General features: G+C 36.9%; 1 protein-coding gene across 4 annotated transcripts in view; it reads left to right on the top strand.

Moving 5' to 3' along the window:
• Nucleotides 1-13,837, top strand: part of VEGFC (vascular endothelial growth factor C) — an 87,000-nt gene extending 73,163 nt beyond the window's left edge. For 2 of the 4 annotated variants that reach the window (XM_040599100.1, XM_040599262.1), the window contains exons 5-7: nt 2,958-3,067; nt 3,320-3,650; nt 8,105-13,837. In XM_040599100.1, coding sequence (XP_040455034.1) covers nt 2,958-3,067; nt 3,320-3,650; nt 8,105-8,219 — 556 coding nt within the window. In that variant the 3' untranslated portion in view covers nt 8,220-13,837. The remainder of the gene's footprint in view (nt 1-2,957; nt 3,068-3,319; nt 3,651-8,104) is intronic. The other 2 variants (XR_005828618.1, XR_005828609.1) reach the window with 2 other exon arrangements.
• The last annotated feature ends 7,020 nt before the right edge of the window (nt 13,838-20,857 follow it).

Here is a 20,857-nt window from a genome sequence, read left to right as displayed (position 1 = left end):
GCACCCGTCAGCAGGTGGTGAGCGGTGGGTTTTATTCCTCTCTCTCCCTTTCCTCTTCATTACATTCACTGTTGTTGTTGGTGGTGCTTTATTTAAATTACTAAACTGTTCTCACCTCAACCCATGGGTTCTACCTTGTCCCAATTCTCCCCATCCCACCAGGCTGGGAGGGAGTCGGCAAGTGGCTGCGTGGTATTTAGTTGCTGGCTGGGGTTAAACCACAACAGTAAGACAGAGCAGCACTACATCAGAATACATACAGGCCTCCTCTGCTGCCAAGTACTGTCTGTAAGTTTAAAATCTATGGGTTTTTACAATAAAATAGAAGAAAAAAAACCCAAGCTGAGTGCTTCTAGATTTGCATGTTCCTGGTGGGTGCCTGGTTGCTTTTCAGAATCCCAGTGGGGCTTTTTAGTTCGTACTATATTTCCCAATTTCGTTTCAACTTGCTATTTTTCCTTAACATTTTTAGTTACAGGTTTGAACGCCAGTAAAACTGCATTAAAGCCAAAACTTGGAAACGTACTTTCTTGTCACAGTGGCAGATCTGCATGTGTGCACGTACTTAGCTACTTGCTCATTTTAACAGAAATATAGTAATGACTTTCTTACGCATTACTGAAAAGCCTAAGAGCATAATCTCTGGGTTTAGGGCAGCAACACTTGGGATCTAATATGAATTCAAGGCTGGATTATGCCCTAATGCACAGGCATGTGTTAGAAAGAAGAGATAAATTACATGTAAGATAGAATACAAATAATATATTTTCTCTACATCTCTATCCTGAGAATTAAGGTCTCGGTCTTTGCCTGTTCTCCCACTTTTTTGCTTTTTTTTCTTTCTAAAATGTAGTAGCTACTCCTACACGCTTGCAGAGCTGAGGCATGTCAGTTCATGTTAACCAGTGTTTCAGGACTCCTCCTGGATCAATGGTATTTGAAGTTGTACTCTTCTCTCTTTATATAGAATGTCATCGAGGTGTGTGACTGAGTTAGGATATTATCACTCTCAGAAGTTTGGTGATTTGGGGTGAGCGGGAGCAGAGGGGCCTGCAATACACCTAGTTCGGACCAAGTCTCTGTGATGACCTTCTTTTCCCATGATTTGTGGGTGGGGGCTTACAGAGCAGATAAGCGTATTTTAGATGTGGGTTTAGACGTATGTTGTACACATTTAATGTTTCCTCCTCTTGTGTATTATCTGTCCTGACACTGACAGCTAACGAGTTAGCATGCTGATATTTTTTTGTTATTGTTCCTTTTTCTTTTAGTTGAGTTGAGAGTGGTTTGGAAGGAGGTAGTGAAATTTTCTGCAAAGTGGTTTTACCCCCCAATTTTTTTTCCTAGCCTTTCTGAACTTTTTTAAAGTGTTAAAATGAGTCATTTTAAAATTTCAGCTATATCTCCCAATAATTTTCTGTACTAGCAACCAGGGTAGAAATGGTAAAGAAACAGTTCCAGTTCCTTTTGCTGGGTGTCTCCAACCCTGATGCTGAAATATGTATTGTTCTCTTCAGGTTCTGGTAACTTGGGTTGTGTATCAACATCGTCTTCTCGTGGATTCATATGCACTTGGTGTTTTCTTCGTACTGTCACCCTAGCTTCCTTCTGTAGGTAGCTGGTTAGACCCAGGCTGCTGCGGGTTGTTTTTTGGAAAAAAAAAAAAAAAACAAAAACAGAATACAATAATATGTCTGTAAATTATCCATACTGGTTTTTAAGCAGAATCAGGAGGCAGGCGAAAGGACATATGTGCCAAGTGAGGGAGCAAGAGTGAGATCATTAGTGGAATGAAATCAGGAAACACCAGCTTGATAAAGTATGAGGTGATGCAGGGTGATGTTAAACTACAGCAGTCTTTACAAGCAAGGAGTTGTTTAATGTGGTGAAGGGGAGTGGTATACTGGAACGACGATCGTGGAAGAATGTCCCAGCACCTGCATTTTTGAATGCATGAGTAATGATCCTCGGGGGAATGAAAAGTGCTTAAAATTTGTAATGTATGTGCTGCCTTAACAGATGAGGATTTTAGAAGTACTACAGAAGTGATGAATAAATGACACAGCCTGGATGCACGAAGTTAGGCACAACTTGTTAAAAGTTGTAATGTCACCTGCCGTGATAAAGAAATTGCAGGCAAGGAAGATGAGATATCACACATAAATATTCTGTCTGTGGTGCACCTACTAGCCAAGTGCAGTCCTCCTTTAAAAGGCACCAGCTGCTGTTAGGATTTTTTGTTTTCTTTAGTCCACTACCTTGGCTGCAAAATTAGCAGGTAAAGAGCACTAAACTGTTAATTTTTTTGTTTTCTTTCATTTCTAAAGTGAAGAGCATCACTGCTGAAGTCCAACTCTTTAGATGCAAGAAACCTGTCCAGGATTTGAGTGGCTGACGAGGAGGAGTCAGTTAATGACACCTAAATTCCATGTAAAGGGGAAAGAAATCTGATAAACCGATTTTGTTTTAGAAATTAGATTTTTGTGTACCGCGTTCATCCAGAAACTATTAACAGCTGTCTTTTGACATCTATACATGTGAAAACATTTTTGTATTTCAAAAAACAATGTGGAAAAGTATGCTTCTTACGCCCTATGTGTATTTGGCATGCAAATATTTTTTATGCTGGTCTATTTTCTATATAAAGCTTACATTCAAGGCTTAGATTTGTTTCCAGACTACACTAGGAAAGTACAGATATCGGCTTCTAGAAGTTAGAGCTAAAACTTGAAACATGAGAAGGTACCTTCAACAAATGGTTGAAGATTCCTATACTGGGGAGAACCTCAATTAGTAACAGATTTGATAGGAGTTAAAAATAAGATTATGAATGAGCTGAAGCTCTTAGAAAGGTTTTTGTAGCGGAGGGAAACAAAAGTAGTCAGAACCTAAAATGCTTTTTTTTTTTTCTCCTGAGTTCCTATGGTGGTAATTCAGCAGTATATTTCATTCCACAGGTGTCATGTGGCAAACAAGACTTGTCCAAAAAATCATATTTGGAATAATCAAATTTGCAGATGTTTGGCACAGCATGATTTTGGTTTCTCTTCTCAGCTTGGAGATTCTGGTAAGCAGTTTTGCTTAAAGGATTAACTGTCATTCCATGTTTTGATTTACCTAAAGGAGAAGTTAAAAACCTAAAAAAGTGAATAGTTAAATATTTTTCTCTATTGATACTATTACTGGTTGTTGCCTGTTTTTTGATGTATACTTAAAAGACCTTAAAAGGTATGGATTTGCTATCATTTCTTCACTTATATAGGTGAATGGGTAGACACAAAATATTGATAGTGGTGCAACGTCTCTGCTGTATTTCTAGATGCATCTGAAGGTTTCCATATCTGTGGACCAAGCAAAGAGCTGGATGAAGAAACCTGTCAGTGTGTCTGCAGAGGAGGCATACGGCCCTCAAGCTGTGGACCTTACAAAGAACTAGACAGATCATCGTGTCAGTGCATGTGCAAAAACAAACTGCTCCCTGCTTCCTGTGGGCCCAACAAGGAGTTCGATGACGATAAGTGCCAGTGTGTGTGTAAAAAGATCTGTCCTAAACATCAGCCACTAAATCCTGCAAAATGCAGCTGTGAATGTATAGAATCTCCCAATAAATGCTTCTTAAAAGGAAAGAGATTCCACCACCAGACGTGCAGGTAAAAACTCAGTGTTTACTCCTTCTGTTGTGTTTACGGTACATTTTCGTTGTGTCGTTAGCTGTCTTGTTGCGTTGCTTTGTACTCTTAAGTAAAAAGTAAGCCTCTCTTCAATTTGATTTTATCTTCTATGACTTTGATCATCTCCAAGGGGAAACTACTAGTCAGAATGAGTATTTCAAAGCATGTTTAGTTTCTTGTACTCTTATTACTACTTCGTATGATTATTTTTTTTATTTTGATGAAAATGAGCTGTAAGATCAAGCTCCCCGGGGATTTTTTTAATGCTACTTAAAACCCCGCTCTGTTTTTCCCCAAGAACTGAACATTGAAATTCAAATAACTCAAGTATTCCTAATTGGATCTCAGAGGCTAGTTCTGGAGATACCATAATTCATTTTCGCTTCCTAAATTTTTGCATAGCCTTAATTTCACTCAACAGATATTAAAGATTTATGAGTGCATGAAAAGTATTATAGCTCTGGGTGATTTCTGTGAAAAGTAGACATACGTAACTATAAAAGAGACCACCCACATTCATCATTTAAAATGGGATTTGGTCAGGAAGAAAACTCTGCAATTTCTTCATATATCACTGGAGCTTTTCCTTCCACGACTACTACATCTATAGTGGTAGCAGTCTATATACAAAAATATGAATGACTTCAGGTTCTGAGAAACAAACAATTTAATTTCTGCTTTATGTATTTTTTGAGGAACGTTTTTCTGTGAAGTTAATTTCTTAGAAACAATGCCATTTGGAACACAAAGATCACTTATGAATATATGGAAATTATTTCTGTTATATTAATGACAAATAACAGTTCCAGAAATGTTCAGACACTGGAAAAGGAAAATGGCAAAGTGAGACATTTTAAATGGTTGTGGTTATTTGTTGCTTATCAAAGGTAAAAAATATGTATTTTAATATAACATGTAATTATATTACCATATATACATAAAGAAAAAATGTCTAATATTAGGAATGACACCTGTGCTGAAATCTCTAAAATAGGGGAAAATATTAATAGTAACTGGCAGTACCTGGTTTGTTATGTTTGGCCTTTTGAGTGGAATAGAAGAGAGGAATAACGAAACATAAGAAATAACTGTCATTCAGGTTTTATTTCAATTTTATGTTTGCAGAGTTAAAGAAACCAACGTGATTACATGAGCTTTAACATGCTACAGAGCCTTATCACTGCTCCAGTGTGCACTGCCAGTAGTGCTACACATAAACCATGTGTATTTTAAAAGAACGTTCACAACTGGAGAAGTCAGGCATTCAAAAAGCTAAGAAATGCCACAATAAATAGCTGATGCCATCTCTGTTTATTTAAAGACTTAGTATTTGAAGGAGGGAATAGAGCCCCGCTTTTCTCTGTGGTGTTGTCGTTGAAAACAATACAGTTTGAATCACTTTCTCACTTCCAAGGGCAATGTGATACAGGATGCTTTTAGCTGTTTCTCTTTTCTAAGCAGTTCATCTTTGTGTGGAGAAAGATTGATTTGTGTATGGTGTTACTCTGGAGCTCTACAACTGATAGATGGTAGCTGGTAGGACCATCAAGGGAAAAACAGAGGATGCAATCTCTCCTTCTTAAAAAAAGGACTTACCGTAGGTTTCTCATATTTTGGCTCTGTCCACCACAAGATTTCTCTAAAAGAAGTAAAAAAACCCTGCAACATCCTGTTTGTCTTTGAAAAAAGATCCCTTGCTGTTACAAGACCATAATGTAAATGGAGGAGGTACCACTCTGTAACTTGGTGCAAGATGCCTGAGACCTAGACATGGACAGGATCCTGTGGCCATGTCCTAGACAGCTTTCCATGCTGTTGTCCTTGTAGCTTCTGGTTTCGAAGCACCTCTGCTGCTGATGTTATCCCCTGCTCCAGAGGAAAGGAATACAAAGTCATTTACAAAGGGCAGCATAGAAAGGAAAAAGGAAAAGGAAAGAAAGAAAAAGCCCACTGTAAAATATACTGGCTTTTAAGTTGATGATGATGAAAGTAGCATTTTCTGCTAAGTCGATAACGCGAGTGAAAGTAGCGGTTTCTGCTTCATTTTCATCTGTGAAGTGAGACTGCCCCACACGGCAAACCTGGGCGTTCAGCAGCAACAGCTGCAATTACTGACCATAAAGAGAAAGTTGCCACTGGCTGACCCAGCACTATACGCACTGCCTGAACATCTGTCTCACCTCCAGTATGCTCAGATACTATCCTCAACAAAACAGACATCTATCACATGAAAGCGTTACGTAAACAATATCCAGCCCAAACCTTTTGAAAGACCTGGTCTATTGTTCAGCAGAGTTTCCTAAGGAAACCACGTTTCTGTAGTTACAATGACTCTGCTGCTATTCACCCTGTGCTATCACCTCAAAAATTTATTTTGGTCAGTTTTGGCAGGGCCAGATAGCTAGGCACCTCAGCTGCAAAGCCTTTTAGAGGAGGAGAGGCTTTCGTGCTCTGTTGCCATGTCCCAGATAAGGGTAGGACTGCACTAGCCCGACCTTGACTGCTGCTGGACACAAGCTCCCGTGGGAATGGTGCTTTACAGCGCTCTCAACTGTAAGTTGAAGTTCACAGTTCACTAGGAGGCATGAATCCTAAACAAAGGGAGCTCCTCATATCGAGTGATTATGTGACTGCTTTTCGTTTTGTACAGCGTGTTGTAGAGTGGGTGGAAGAGTTTGGCTTTGCTTTTTTTTTTTTTTTTTTCTTATTTCATTTTACGGTCCTTCAGTACATGAAATAGTCTAACTTTGGTGTCAGAGAGAGGCAAAAAGGCAAGTTCAGTGGTTCAGTCTCATCTCCGTGGAGCACCTTTTTCCCAGAGCAGGCCTACTGCTGGTTGCCCATTTGCTCAGATTGGATCTGAGTGCTAGGTCGTTTGGCAAACATTTTCGTTGCCTTTTACGACCGTTTCCAAACTCTGTTGGGCAAAAGATCAGTAGGGTTTTGAGAAATTCCAATGAGCTGTTACACTGATCTCAAATATCTTTATGAAGTGGCACAAAATAATGTTACTCCCTTAATTACAGAGACCACACTGATGAACTAATCTGGGATTAATGACACTGAAAACACTGAACAAGACGTGACTAGTTAATAAATGTCACGTTTGCAGTCTTCCTCATTCCTTGATGTTTTCCTCATAGCCAGGTTCACTGGTTGAACTAGCTGGTGTAAGTTAATGTAACTGTAATCCAGACCTCAGATCATAAAAAAATTACAGCAGAGTAGTAACCTGGTATCCAAAACAAGCACACAGCGTATTAACTTATCTGCAACAATAATAAGAGTAGCCACAAGCCTGAAACAAGAATTACATAGGGAAGAGGGTAGCAACATTGCCTTAATATAGTGTACTTAGTGTCTTTGAACTGAAGTAAGTATGAATTATAGTAATAGCTCATAATACCAGTGTTTCACAAACAGGCACACATTATTTAAATGCAGGTTTTAAGTATAACTGTGTTGAAATTCAAAACGTATACTTTTGTCTTTTGACTCATTGCCAGCGTCTGAAAAAAAACACCCAGACTTGTACTTTGTCTCCATTATACACCAGAAAGTATTTAGCATTGTTATTGTAAGGTTATTTTAGGTCAAGTTCTTGTTTTAATAGAAAAATAAAATAGGAAAAGGAAGAGTTCAGGAACAACCACAGATACTATCTTTGTCCAAGTTCTATTTTTCAGTCAAGGAATCTGTGAAGAAAAGTTCTGCTGCTTCTTAGGTAGATGTGACTTGTAGTTTAATGCTCGATTTTGTTAAACTTACTTTAATCAAATAGGACCTATTTCAGTTCTTTTTCCTTGAAGATTTATCGTAAACATGCAGGCTTTGATCTTACTTCAGAATGGACATAGATGCAATTTGAAACGTAGATACATTCCCACTCACCTCAGAGTGACTGTAGGAGTCTGCGACTTGAAAGGAAGTATGTTCTCATTTTCAAGACTAATCTCTCTTAGGCTTATTGCATTAGTGATTAAGGTGAGAAACAGTCCTGTGTAAGAAGATGGTAGATTTGATTATCACCTGAAATGCAGATTGCCACCTCAAACCGGCAGCATGCAGTAGGTCATAACAAGCCAATTTGAGTACAAAAAAAACCCTATTGTCTTTGCAAAATTAGATTTCAAACAATGCTACTCGAGATTAGAATGCAATTACAACCAGGCAATATGTTAAAAATATTCATGAGTATCTGTTGCAATAGAATAATTTCTCTTCAATAGCATCCATTGTTCTTTCATTGTCTTTTGTGAAGAACAGTCCAATTGAAGGTAGTTGCAAAAACATAAACAGAAGTTAAAGGATAAGTTTTTGTAGGAATTAAATGTTCCGTTCAGAAATGGCAATCTGAATGCTCAGAAATTTCTACTTCAGGTTAATATAAATGATCATATTATATTAATGCTTGCTTTTTTTCATTTCTTTAGTTGTTACAGACCACCCTGTACAGTCCGAACAAAACGTTGTGATGCTGGATTTTATTTTAGTGAAGAAGTGTGCCGCTGTGTACCCACATATTGGAAAAGACCACTTATGAATTAGTGATGAGAGTGCTACTTGCTATTTGGGTGTACATTTTTCCATTAGAACAAAAGAACAACAGAAACTCCTAATATTTGGAATTAAATGTTCACCAGAGACCCTGTGGGGCTTTCAGAGACAGACTCATTGTGCTTTTCTCAAGATGTGGAAAGCAAATGTAGGAAATAACTGGGGTTCATGTTTTGTAAAGAACTCAATAAGGACTTATTTTCTGCCAATGACCAAACAGCCTAGGTTCTCCTTCTTGTGATTTTTTTTTTTTTTTAAAGAGATAATGACTATATAATTTATTTCCACTAAAACCATTGTGCAGCATTTCTGTTTATAGCAGTAACAATTGTTAAAGCTCACTGTGATCAATATTTTTATATCATGCAAAGTATGTTTAAAATAAAATGGAAATTGTATTATATAATGGTGAGAATGTTTAATCATCTGCTTAAGGAAAGGGTCTATAATTCAGCTTTATTGTTAGGGTTCTTAAAAGGGAGAAAGGCGACTAAGAGAAGGCAGTTTTATGAAAGGAAGACTACAGACCTTGTCTCGTGCTTGTGTATATGTAATTTGAAATAGAAAGAGCTATACTTAGTGTTTCATGGCCAGTGATATTTCTGTCTCTAGAATGAAACTAGCATGGCAGGAATTAATAAGTAATGAAAACACTGGAGATCCTGGGTGTTACCCAGGGATAAGGACTATGTTTAAAGGACAGCAGCAACCACTCACATTCCAATATATTCACCTTCTATTTTATTCTTTGTCAGCATTCCTAATGAATAATGTTAAATAATGACTATTGAAAGTTATATAGTATGAAAGCGGAAATGCCAACTGTGGTTTTTTATTTAGTATTACAGGCTATATTGTAAAATCTACAACTAAACAATTCAGAATGCTTTGGTGCACTTTACTTTTTCATATAGTCAATCACGTATCTTGAGCAACAGTGCATGTGTGTGCAAAAATACTTTGCAGGAAAGAAATACGATTTGTATTCCAGTGAAAGGACTTCTACCAGTCTGGTATGGATTGACATAATTTCTACATTAAAAATTGTCTTTTTGTTAAAGAGAATGTGAAATCAAACATCTGCAACACTAAAAAGAGGTAAGATTTTTAACTTTCATGGAAAGAACAATGTGCATAAAACAGCCTGTTGAAAATTAAAATATTTTAGAAGTTGGAAAGAAGTTGTTAAATTACGTAAACGTTATGGGGTGCAGAAGTGAGGCAAAGCTGCAAAGCAAGATTTTTTGTGACAGGAGTGGGCAGATCTGTAAAAATAATTTGAGATATCAATGCTGGTTCTAAGCAGCTGTTCTTAAGAGTTATTAATGAAGTCTATTTATTTCCTAGAAGGTTGGTGGGAGAGGGTTGCTTTTCTAGATTCTTGCATATTTAGATACCCGAGTTCCTAGAACTGAGTGAAAGCTACTTTTAATTAGTCAGTCCCCAGTGCGGGTTGAGACAATCTAACAAGGAGGCAGTTTGAGAGTTCACACTTCCCACTGTACTTCTAGTGTCCTCAATGTTCTTCCAAAGAGCCCAGCTATTTATTTTCCAAATAGGATAATAGGATTAAGTTTAGGCATACAGATACTGAGGAGTGTCTTTATTACTGTATTTCCTCAGTAGTCAAATGCAGGTCGAGCTCTGGGTGACAATTTAACATCGACACACAGCTTAACCTAGTATAGCAACACACAATTCCCGTTGATTGGATTAGTAGTCATGCACATCATCAGTGTCTAAACCGGCAATATCAGTCCAATAGGAAGAGGTTAATAGTCAGAATTGGATTCAGTATTACTAAAGGTCCAGGCATTCTGTGTGTCAGCTGCTTGAAGGAAGCATAAACACTCTAAGAAATCAATTAAAGAGCAAACTTAAATGAAGACTTGGGACAACAAAGTGTTGGTGAAGCTCCCAAAATTAGCGTTAATTTCTATCTAAGCCCAATACGGAACAGAGGCAGTAGGGGAAGGACAAACCAAATCTGAAACCAGGAATGGAGAATGGATATTAAGTAAGCCAGTATCTAACAGATAAAATATGTACTTGTGGTTTAAAAGGAGGAGGGCACAAGTGAAGACAGAGCAAAACTGCATTCCTACAAGTAATTCTATGTAGATTATAAAAACTGCATGTTACAATACTGTGCAAATAAAAATGCTACTAAACTGAGCGATGCTCACTTTACATGTCTAAATTATTTGAAGAGTTCATGAAAACAGAGCTCATAAAACTATTCTGGCTAAGCAGATATTTGGATTTCTACTGAGCATGCTACACTCCAAAATGATAAAACCCGTCAGGGCAGGGAGTTTGAAACCGAGAGCACTGAGCAGGAAGCTCCAACTTGATTACAAAAAAAAAAAAAAAAAAAAAAAAATCAAAATTCAGTAAGGATTACTTTCTTGAATGCCTTTTTTTTCAGTTTCTTAACTTTCCAAATATTGAGACTCTTGGACATAAATTATGTAAATCACTAGGTAAAACTAAGATTTAGAGAAAGCAAAGAGTTGACTTCTGAGAATTACCACAAATCAGATTTATGTCTGAGTAAAATGACTGGTCAGCCGTTCTCAAAGGTATGCAGATGATTACGCAAGCAGTTGATAGCATTTTCTGGTAATCAGGGTCTCCAATTCTGCTTTGTATAAAAATAATGTGTGTTTTAAAAACGCATTATACATAAGAACTTAATAAGAATCACAATTATTATCATTAGTATAGGCTACAGATTTCCCATTCTGTGATAAAATCTGTCTATCTCAGTACTGTCACAAAATCATCAGTATTTTAGCAAGTGTTTCTCTGTAGAGAAGTATAGAGTGGTGGCATAATCTGCACAGCAAATCTTCCTTGCATCTATTATATAAAGTAGCTGACAGATTTACACCGTTTTGAGTGTTACTTGATTATAATCTCCTTGCAATTTTCATCTTCATTTCAAATCTTAATTTAGTATTTGTAAAATACATTTAAAAGACTGTACAGCTTAAAAGAAGATTAAAAATATAGGTGATAATTCTGTATACAAGTTCTGGACTAACTCTGATTAAAAAGCTTATTATTGTTATCTGTCTAAAATCCCTGTACCTTCTACAAAAAATACAAGCAGGGGGAGAGAGGGCACGTGTAACTCTGCAATAAATCACATTTACTAGTAAACAGAGTTATGCTTGCATTTCATCAGGAATTTAGAATGGTTTCTGTACACTTTCAATATTACATTGTATGGCGACCATAAATTATGCAGAACAACTCTTTGCTACCTTTATTAACAGAAGGACATACTGTTTACAGTATGAATGTTGTTAGTCCGCTGACATGTTTGTTTAATTCATGTTGAACAAGTTGATAGTAAATCAGTTCTCCTAGTTCTATTTCAAAGACCAGCATGAAATCTTGCATATGTAGTGTATCATCTTGAAAGGCTTAGTGTTGGGCTTGCTTTCAGTATTCTCATTTTCAGTCTTCAGATTGCTGTGACAACTCCAGATGCCCTTGAATTTTAACATCGCGCGCGCGCTCTCTCTCTCTCTCTCTCTGATTTTCTGGAAGTATAACTAGCAACCACATCTATGTCAAAAGGTGAGAATGGGATAATTTATGCAGCCAACAAGCTCATCAACAGATTAAGCTGGGGAATAGACTATGTTCTTTTAAATATTATTTAATTTAAGAATACATTCTTTAAACATTATTTAATACATTAAATAAGCCTTAATTTTGCATTAATTGGGGGTACAAAAGGTTGCCCTCAAGTAGAAAAGTTGAAAGGGGATCAAATCAATTTTCAGAACTTCTGTAATTTAGTCAATATGATCTAGTAATAACTTCTAATATTACAGGATTTTTACTTCATTGAAAAAATGAAAATAACAGTTGAAAATTTTTTTAATAGCTTCCTTTTGTTTGCCTTCTCTTTTCCTTTCCCATTTCAGATAAAACTTCTGGGAAAGAACACAGGACAGACAATCTTCTGATTGAGATGGAATACTAAGATCAAATGGACCAGGTATTTGATTTTTTTAAAATGTAATAAATATGAGGGACTAACAAGGATTAGGCCAGTTCAATGCAGGTTTAAGACTCCAGATTACACTAGAATTCTTAAAAGCTCTGGATAGATCAGAACATTTTTATAGAGTAACATATCTGGACTCATTTCATCTACGTTTTCATGCCCAAATGTTGTAACGGAATCTGAACAGTACCAACCATTAAGAGGTCACCAATTTTATGATAGCACAGTTTCTAAAATTTCAGTAATTTATCATTATAAAATTGTGTATTTTATCAATAGTCTGAAGCTATGAATCAGAGGACCGTACTTCAGCTTTAAGAATGTGTTGAATTTTAAAACACAGCACATTCCAGAAAAAAAAAAAAATCTTAAAACACAATGCTTTGCTCTTTTGTATAAGCATTGCTACTTGTGGCAAACTGCTATGGAAATCTCTGAAAATTGTGTATTACCATTTATTCCCTTTGCTTTTCAGCAAAACATTGTCATGAAAATAACCTCTCATAGAATCATATGTTTTTCCTGGGTAAGGGTGCTGTATACATTCCTGACCTTTCAACTGAGTTCCAGCAAACTCTTTATCCATTTTCTACATTTGTATGTGGTCATTGAACTCTTCCCCTTTGGGCCTCCTTTCTCAAATTACTTCTCTTAGATTTCTGGACCATATCTCAATCTGCTCGTAAGAACAGCCCTTTTATATCCAGTATCTCACTAAGAATGGCATTGCTTTCTTCTCTATTATCATTAACACCGCTTCCCCCTCTCTACTTTAAATAATCACGCCAGCGCGGGGATTAATTTGTTTTTATATGTCTAGTGATACTCTTAAGTATACATACATGAAAGAAGAAAGTGTTAAAAAGAAGTCTGAAACTTCGCATTCCAAGTGTGCAAATCCAGTCTGCCCAAGAAAATAATAAAAATTATCACAGTTGAGAACCTCCCAAAGCAAACTTGCAAATAAAAATAACAGGTGCAGAATTCACCCTAGCAGATTACGTTTGAAACACAAAAGACAATATTCATTCCGTGGGTGCTGCTTCTGCAGTCTAACATTGCACTCGTACAGCCTCGACAATGTCCAGCACAGCATTTTGCAACTAAATTCAGCCTTGTAATTGAGTTCATGTTCATCTCATTCACACTGTGGAAAAAATCCAGGGCGCAAGGGTAGCTAAGGAGACTTCTCAAACGTGCCACAACAGACCTGAGGCCTCTGCTCTTCCATAGCACAGATGTACCCACCTCTGTGCTTTACGCCACTGTGAAGACAGATGAAATGTGATCACAGGATCCCTTCCAGAAGGAGAATGCCATATGTAAAGATAGGTAATATGTACAGTCAGGTTGGCTCATAAGATGAATGTTCTTTTCACCACCCTGCACTCTGTCCAGTTATTTGGATGAGAGCTACCAGGTCACAGAACACTTGAGGTTCAGCTTAGTCCAGGAGTTAACACCTTGTTTCATTTGCTCCATTCAGTTTTCAGTAAACCATTTAAGATATACTTAATTTAAAATATAGCAAATAACCTGTTAATGAATCACTAAAATACCTTGGACTTGTATTGTTTTCAGAAAATAAAAATCTAAACATATGAGCAAACATGGTCCCTGGAATTAAACTTAAGTAAAATTAAGGTAAGTTTAAAAAAAGCAAAGACTGAAAATTTTTTCTGAGGCTAAATCAAGTCAGTTGCATCCATTAGAGTAAGATACTGTGCTAATATTTACTTTCATTTCCAGACTGTGAAAAAATACAAATATGTGCTTTATGTAGAGATTAAGAATTTATCAAAGGTAATTTCCAAAAATGAGAGACTTGAGTTTTCAATCCATATTAAGTACGTATTAGTGTCATTTGTGGGGGAACTATAAAACTGTCTGACAGCACTTTCATGTATTTATTTGCAGTAGTTGACAGTGCAGCAACAAGATGTTTTAATATTGCTGCAAGTGTGTGTGTATATATGTATAACATACATATATAAATATATATTTTTTATATATATACAAGTGTGTTATTCTTTTGGAAGATTAATACTCAATCATTCAGTATATTACTGCGTTACATTTATACTGCACTAAGTTTACAAACATTCAGATTTTACAGATCTTTACAATCACACGTCTTTAGCTGTTGAAAATCTACCAGTTAACATTTCCCTTTATTAATTACTTGTCATTGTTCTTTAAAACATACAGGAAGTATGTCTTATATTCTTTAACTGTAGTTTATTTTGAAAAATACTTCCGAAATAACTATTTTTATTTTAGTAACCCTAGCAACGATATGACAAAAAGCCCATAAACAACCAGCAGGTTAAAACTTGGCTTTTCACAGCCCCCAGTCCCACTTCAGTTATTGACTGTTTCCACCAGCCAGGGTCCTGCCGAGGTGCGTACGCGGGTTCCTACCCCAACATACTCTCTGGGTGGTTTCAAACCGGGCATGCAACTGCAGCCACCAGTGCTGCCGAGATCCTGGCTTCTCCTGTGACTTACACAAAGGACAGCTTCTTGGAGCTGCTTTTAGCTTAGACGGAAGATTATCTGTATTAGGAGGCTGCTTAAACTCCCAGGAAGAAAAGTCAATGCTCACGAAAGCAAAAATAAATAAACGACTAAATAAATAATTCTCTTGGCCCCTGAGGAGAACATCAAGAGGTTAGCTGAAGACAAGTCAGAACCATCACATCTGCAGGAGGCAGCTTGTCCCTGATGTCACTGATTCTTCTGATTTAAGTGGTATTACTCATTTTAATGGCATCACGGTAAGACTGTGATCAGTCTTCGGAGTAGGAAGGCCTGGCGAATGTCATCAGGCACTGCCGTTCTTCACAGGTTGCTCTAACATCATTGATTTCTGAAGGAGGGAAGAGCTACACATACCCAAGAATATTCTACCTGAAAACTCTTTGCATTTACCAGATAGGTAACTATAGCTGTTAGAACACCGTAGCTTGAGAAGACATCATCCATAACTTTCATTACTGTTTTTACACAAAATGAAACAATAGATATCTACTACAATTCTTGCTAGGTTTTCAAGAGAGGGAGCAACACTGCAAAGCTCAAAGCACACTTCATGGAAAAGGACTGAAAAAGTAAGAGAAAACTAAATATCCCACCATTACTGAAGCGTTCATTAAGATTAACTGCATTCAACACAACACCCACTGACAGAAAAACTGTTTTATATAAGATTCGGGAAGTTTTAAAAGACATAGTTTAGACCAAATTGTGGTCTCTTAACTACATTGTTCCTGCTGTGGGAGTTTGCAACGTAGTGAAATGCCATGCCAAAAAACTAGGTAAGTCTTACAAATACTCATGAGTCAGCACTTGAAATTTCCTTGTCACCGATGAATTTTTAAAGAGGAAAACCAAGGAACACATAAAAATACATAAAGGATTAGATCCACAGTTGCCTTCATAATCACTGAGAGCAGTATCTAAATCCTAAACTTAAACCCTAAAAATCCTCATTCCTTTGCCCCCAATCCACAGAAGGCAGCTTTCCAAAGTAATTTCCCTAACCTGAAGATGCATTTTTGCAAATGCCTATGGTGCAGCACAACTATATGCCTAAACTCCATCAAGATAGATAGACTGATGACATCTCTGTTTACCCTGTGAAGTAAAATCTGGTAGATGTTCAGAAGGTACTAACATCGTCTTTATGCCCGAAACATATGGAAAAGGTTCTCTCAGATCCCTTCTGTTTGAGTTGTTATACCTTGTGTGAAATATTAAATAAAATTCAAGTCAGAAAGGGAGAATATATGAACTATTGCTGTTGATTTTTTAAAATGGAAGACCCGGATTCCAGTACTATTTAACTGACTATTCATGTTCTTGTAACGTGCCAGCAGATGTTCGAGAAGGAACTAAACTGTCCAGGATATTATCAGTTGCTGTTAGTTTGTAGTTCTTGACAAGTATTGGAATAAATATCCTTCATCTAGTTCATGTCACTAATTCCCATTTCTCACTTTTGCCATGCTTCTCTTATGTGGGATGTGACATGTTTTGTTTTCTTGTTGCAGTTGTTCTACAGTATACAAAAAAACTCCACATTTTTTTGTATTTTTGCTGTGGTTTCATTAATTCATAGGGTAAATTGACACAGTTAGAAATGTAAGTATAAACAAGTTCTATCTGCCTTGTTCAGCCTTGCCTGGTGTGCACTTGATTCTTTTAGAGCCTTTCTTGGTTTACAGTGCTAACTGTTGATATGATTACTTAATATTTTATATACTTCATTGAAAGCAATAAATTTCCATTTCCTAAGCCATCATCTTCATGTTTTGTCAGGTATAACTACTGAAAGAATTCAGAAAAGAAAAACATTTGGAACAAAAAAAGCCTCTTTACTTTAAACTTCAGTGGTTTAAAATCTATTAAAGAGGTAAATAAGACAGTAGTAATTCCTCTTACGTCAGTAATAAAGGTCTGATTTTTTCCTTCAAGCCATCCAGGAAAATCAGGTATCTTAAAGGCCGAAATGGGTTATTTCTACCCATGAAGAGTCTGTCAAGCATTCATCCCCAGGATTATCGGTAGTGTCATAGTGGAAGCCAGGGTGAGTTCCAGTTTGACATCAGTCCAGTGACATATATTAGTCCTTGGCTGATTGTGATAACCTCCCTTTGAGTCCAGCTCCTAATTGCCCTCCGTGCAGCAAAACTGCTGGAAGCCACTGCAAAGCCCGGTGGTAGAGCTGCCATTTTTTCTGGACATTTTGGCCAATTTGCATGGTGAGCACTGTATCTACTGCTAATGATCCAAAATCAGCTTTCTTGAAATGACTTCCACAAGGGTTTATACATGCTCGTGCAAACCAAGAGCACGTTTTATTGTAGTGCTTGATGTGAAAGAATGAAACGCTCATATTCACAGTGCTTACAGCAATACCATTGACACATGTCATTCAGGTGGGATGTTTTGAGGTGATGAATAATTAACTTGTTACTCCAGATGTGAGAAAAAGATTCAAAATCCATCTTCATCCTTTTATTTCTCATCACACACTTTGAATACTAAACAAAATACAGGATTCTCAGGGAACTGGGGAGAGCTGGAGTCACAGGAGCTAGCAATTTGCTTAGTGGGCTTCAAAAAATACTTAACCTGACTTTGTGTAAGATATGAGGGATACACACATGGCCCATGAATCTACTTTAAGGCTTCTTTGCATTGTTTCTGATAAAGCTGTCTGCTAAATGAGAAAGCTGTTTAATCTGATACTATTTTGCAGTAAAAGCCATCATTGCAACCATCAGAGAACATTCTGCTTGCCTACCTTCAAACCCACATGTGCATTGATACTTAGCACTCACATGTCCAAATTATCTTAGCTGAAATGAAGAAAAATGTATTTGTCTTTCAAAATCAAAAACATTCTGAAGCTGATGACAGCTGATCCATTCTACCTCTAAAGCCTTGAAAGTACGGGTTTTTTCCCTGTGTAAATTTTGCTTATTTATTACTTGCGTTGTATACATGCTGTTTTGTCTTTACACCAGAGAAAACAATCATTGACCTAAACTGTCATCTGCTGAGTAGAAAACATTTTCATTAGCAAAGAAAGTTACTCAGCTGGATCCTTCCATTTACTGAGACACACCATGTATGAGAACATCAAATATACCATTAATGCGCATTAAAAAATACTACTACGATAACTAAGTTTTTTCTTCAGTTAGAATCCTCATAAAGCCTGGTTTACTTCCAGAGTATGCCAAATACTATGCGTTTCTAACAGACAACTAATCTCCCTCTCATACCAAAACAGAAGAAAAAAACCTATGTCAAATATTCTCTAGAGATGCTTAACTACAAATAAGAAAGAAATAACTAAAAAAAAACCAAAAACCATGAGGTTTTCGTGTAACTCAATAAATTCATGGTTCCAGTGCTTATTCATATATTTCGTAAGTTTTCCACAAATGAAAACAAGTATTTCATGACAGATGCATCGAAAAGCGAAAACAACAGAAATGGCTTTTTGCTCTTGCATAAGCCTTTCCAGACCAGCATTAAGCTGTTTTCTAGACAGTCCATAAGCAGTAGACTAATTCCCATGACAAGATGCAAATGACATATTGTCTCATACTGCAAACTGATGGGAATTAAAAATGCTTGGAAGTGTTGCGTGACCAGGTGTAAGGTCTGGTATCCAACACTAGCGGAACCAGTAGTCTCACTATATATCATATATAGCTTATATATAATGGACAACTTAAGTATAAGCTGATCCCCTACAACATAAACTATGCAGCCTCTGGCCAACTTTTCTGATCCATTCCTATCCTTTTCCCTCAGCTACGCTTTCCCTGAGGAACACCACTGTCTTCACAAGAACAAAGCAACAGTCTCCTCTCTGGCCCAGTTGGGTTCATGCATCCGTCCATATGGAATCTCAAACCCCCACATCTGTACACGTCCTACTGAGAAGCAAAGTTCTTCCCTTCTTACAAAACCTTACAAACTCGAATGCCTGACTAGTTTCCTACACGATCCCAACTGAATGCAGGATAGTACCCACATCCAACAAACCCTGTGTCACGGTCCAATTCGTGAGAAAGGGGGAATGGTTATCTTTGAAATACATCAGGAAAGACGGTGAGAAAAATAATGCGTAGCAGTCCCAGATCAGTAGTAAAACCCTCTTTTCCCCTTTTCCACGAGAGTACCAGAATTGTAGCTCAGGAAAGTGGGTTGGGTTGGGTTTTTTCCTTCCCACTGCTTTCTGTTGAAATCATTGATTTCAGTGAAAGCACACAGGAATCGGGCTTAAGATTTTGACATGCTTTAAATGGGAAATGCTTCATAGGCAAAATTCAGGTACCAGCATCCAAGTCAAACTAAAAGACACTTGATTCCTCTCTAGATCTGTGGCTAAAAAATGGTATCATTGTGAGAGGTCTCCAAAAAGTATAATATATTTCATGTTCTTACTGTTTAAAAAAAATAAAATTAATATTCCCTTTAAAGTATAGAGTATAAATGTTTTTCTAAATCTTAACAAAACCTAGTAAATAACAAAACCTAGTAAATTCCTGCAGGGACCTATTTGGATAACAAAGGAAGATTCTATAATATATAGATATAAATATGATGTTTGTATAAATGTGTATATATAAATGAAGTATATATATGTAATACACGTGTGTATATATAGGTAGATATGATTCAAAAACCAGAGATTTTAATTTCACACTGAAATCTGGGGAAGAACTGTTGTTTTGAACTGCTTCCTATTTTGTTAGATAAAATAAAATTACAGATAGGAAAAAAATAAAGTTTACCAGGAACAGAAAGTATCTCTTTCCAAATACCATAATTTCCTTATAATAAGGATGACGGGATTTTACCCTGAGCAAAGAAACAAGCCCTGTACTAGGTCTTTGAGATTACTAGTCTTGCTGTAACACTGCAGCAATTCCCAAACCTTTTCAAGTGTGTCCCAGGATGCACAACCTCCTCCCAGTAGATATTATGAAGGATTTAGAGAAGACAGATTTTTTTTTTTACCTACTATTTAACAACCAGCAAGAGAACTATATATTTAGCTTTTTCTAAGTACATTTTATGTAGTATTAGTGGAAATTAATTTTATGTGAAATGTTACATCAAGTCTCCCTGAGTTTCACCTTTCAGCTTCAGCACCTGATCTCATACACAATCACCATGCAGTGATTTTTGTCCCACCATTGTCTCTTCGTCATTGCCTGATTCCCTGTTCAAGGTAATCTCCCCGCTTCCAAAACTGGGACGGATTGCTCTTTGCGCCGGGATCGTACCACAGACAGTGTCATGGCACCCAACCTCTCGTGTATTTCTGTCTTACGTAGTAGTAAGCTGGTCATGAAGAAGGCCCAAATGTGGCATCACACATTTGCACTCCTAATAAAGCAGCACAGTCCCGAAATTGAGCTTAGTGATTCAGAACTTCAGAGACTTACATTGCAGGACTGATACTTAGTATCTCCCTTCATTAGACTCACCTTCTTTTTGAAAAGCTGTGATAATGAAAATATTAATCTTCATACTACTCTACATACAGCTTCTCCCAGTTTAGTTACTGAGCAACAGAGATCAAACTCTCAGTACTGGTTTCTTAATAATAACGTTCTAAATTCAGGCAGGTGCATGAGAAGAAGTGCTCTGCTGAATGTCGTTTCACCTTTCCAATTTCATTTTAGGTACTAGTTGCACATTAGTTACAACTGAAAACGGAAAGTTACGCCATTGGGCATAAAATTCTCATTAAAATGGCTGAATTATATGTTATATAGGGCATAGATATATTGACAAGTAAGTAGTTTCAGTTCTTTTCAGCAAATGGCAGCCTGTAAAAATATTTCCGAGCTCATTTACTTCCCAAGTACAAACTTGTATAGTATATAATTCCAGCTGTCTTTCCACACAACATGGTAAAACTGTACAACTGGTGGATGAAAACAGAAACATGATTACTTTGGATCAAAGCCCTCAACATTCTTTTTCTCTGTGGTAGGAATGTAGGAAAATTACGTGATGTTATACTCCATTCATTAGTATAACATTTGCACAGAAGTCAAGTAAGCACTTATTC

Source organism: Falco naumanni, chromosome 1, assembly GCF_017639655.2.
Source record: "Falco naumanni isolate bFalNau1 chromosome 1, bFalNau1.pat, whole genome shotgun sequence".
Lineage (NCBI taxonomy): Eukaryota > Metazoa > Chordata > Aves > Falconiformes > Falconidae > Falco > Falco naumanni.
This window is presented reverse-complemented; position numbering and strand designations above follow the sequence as displayed.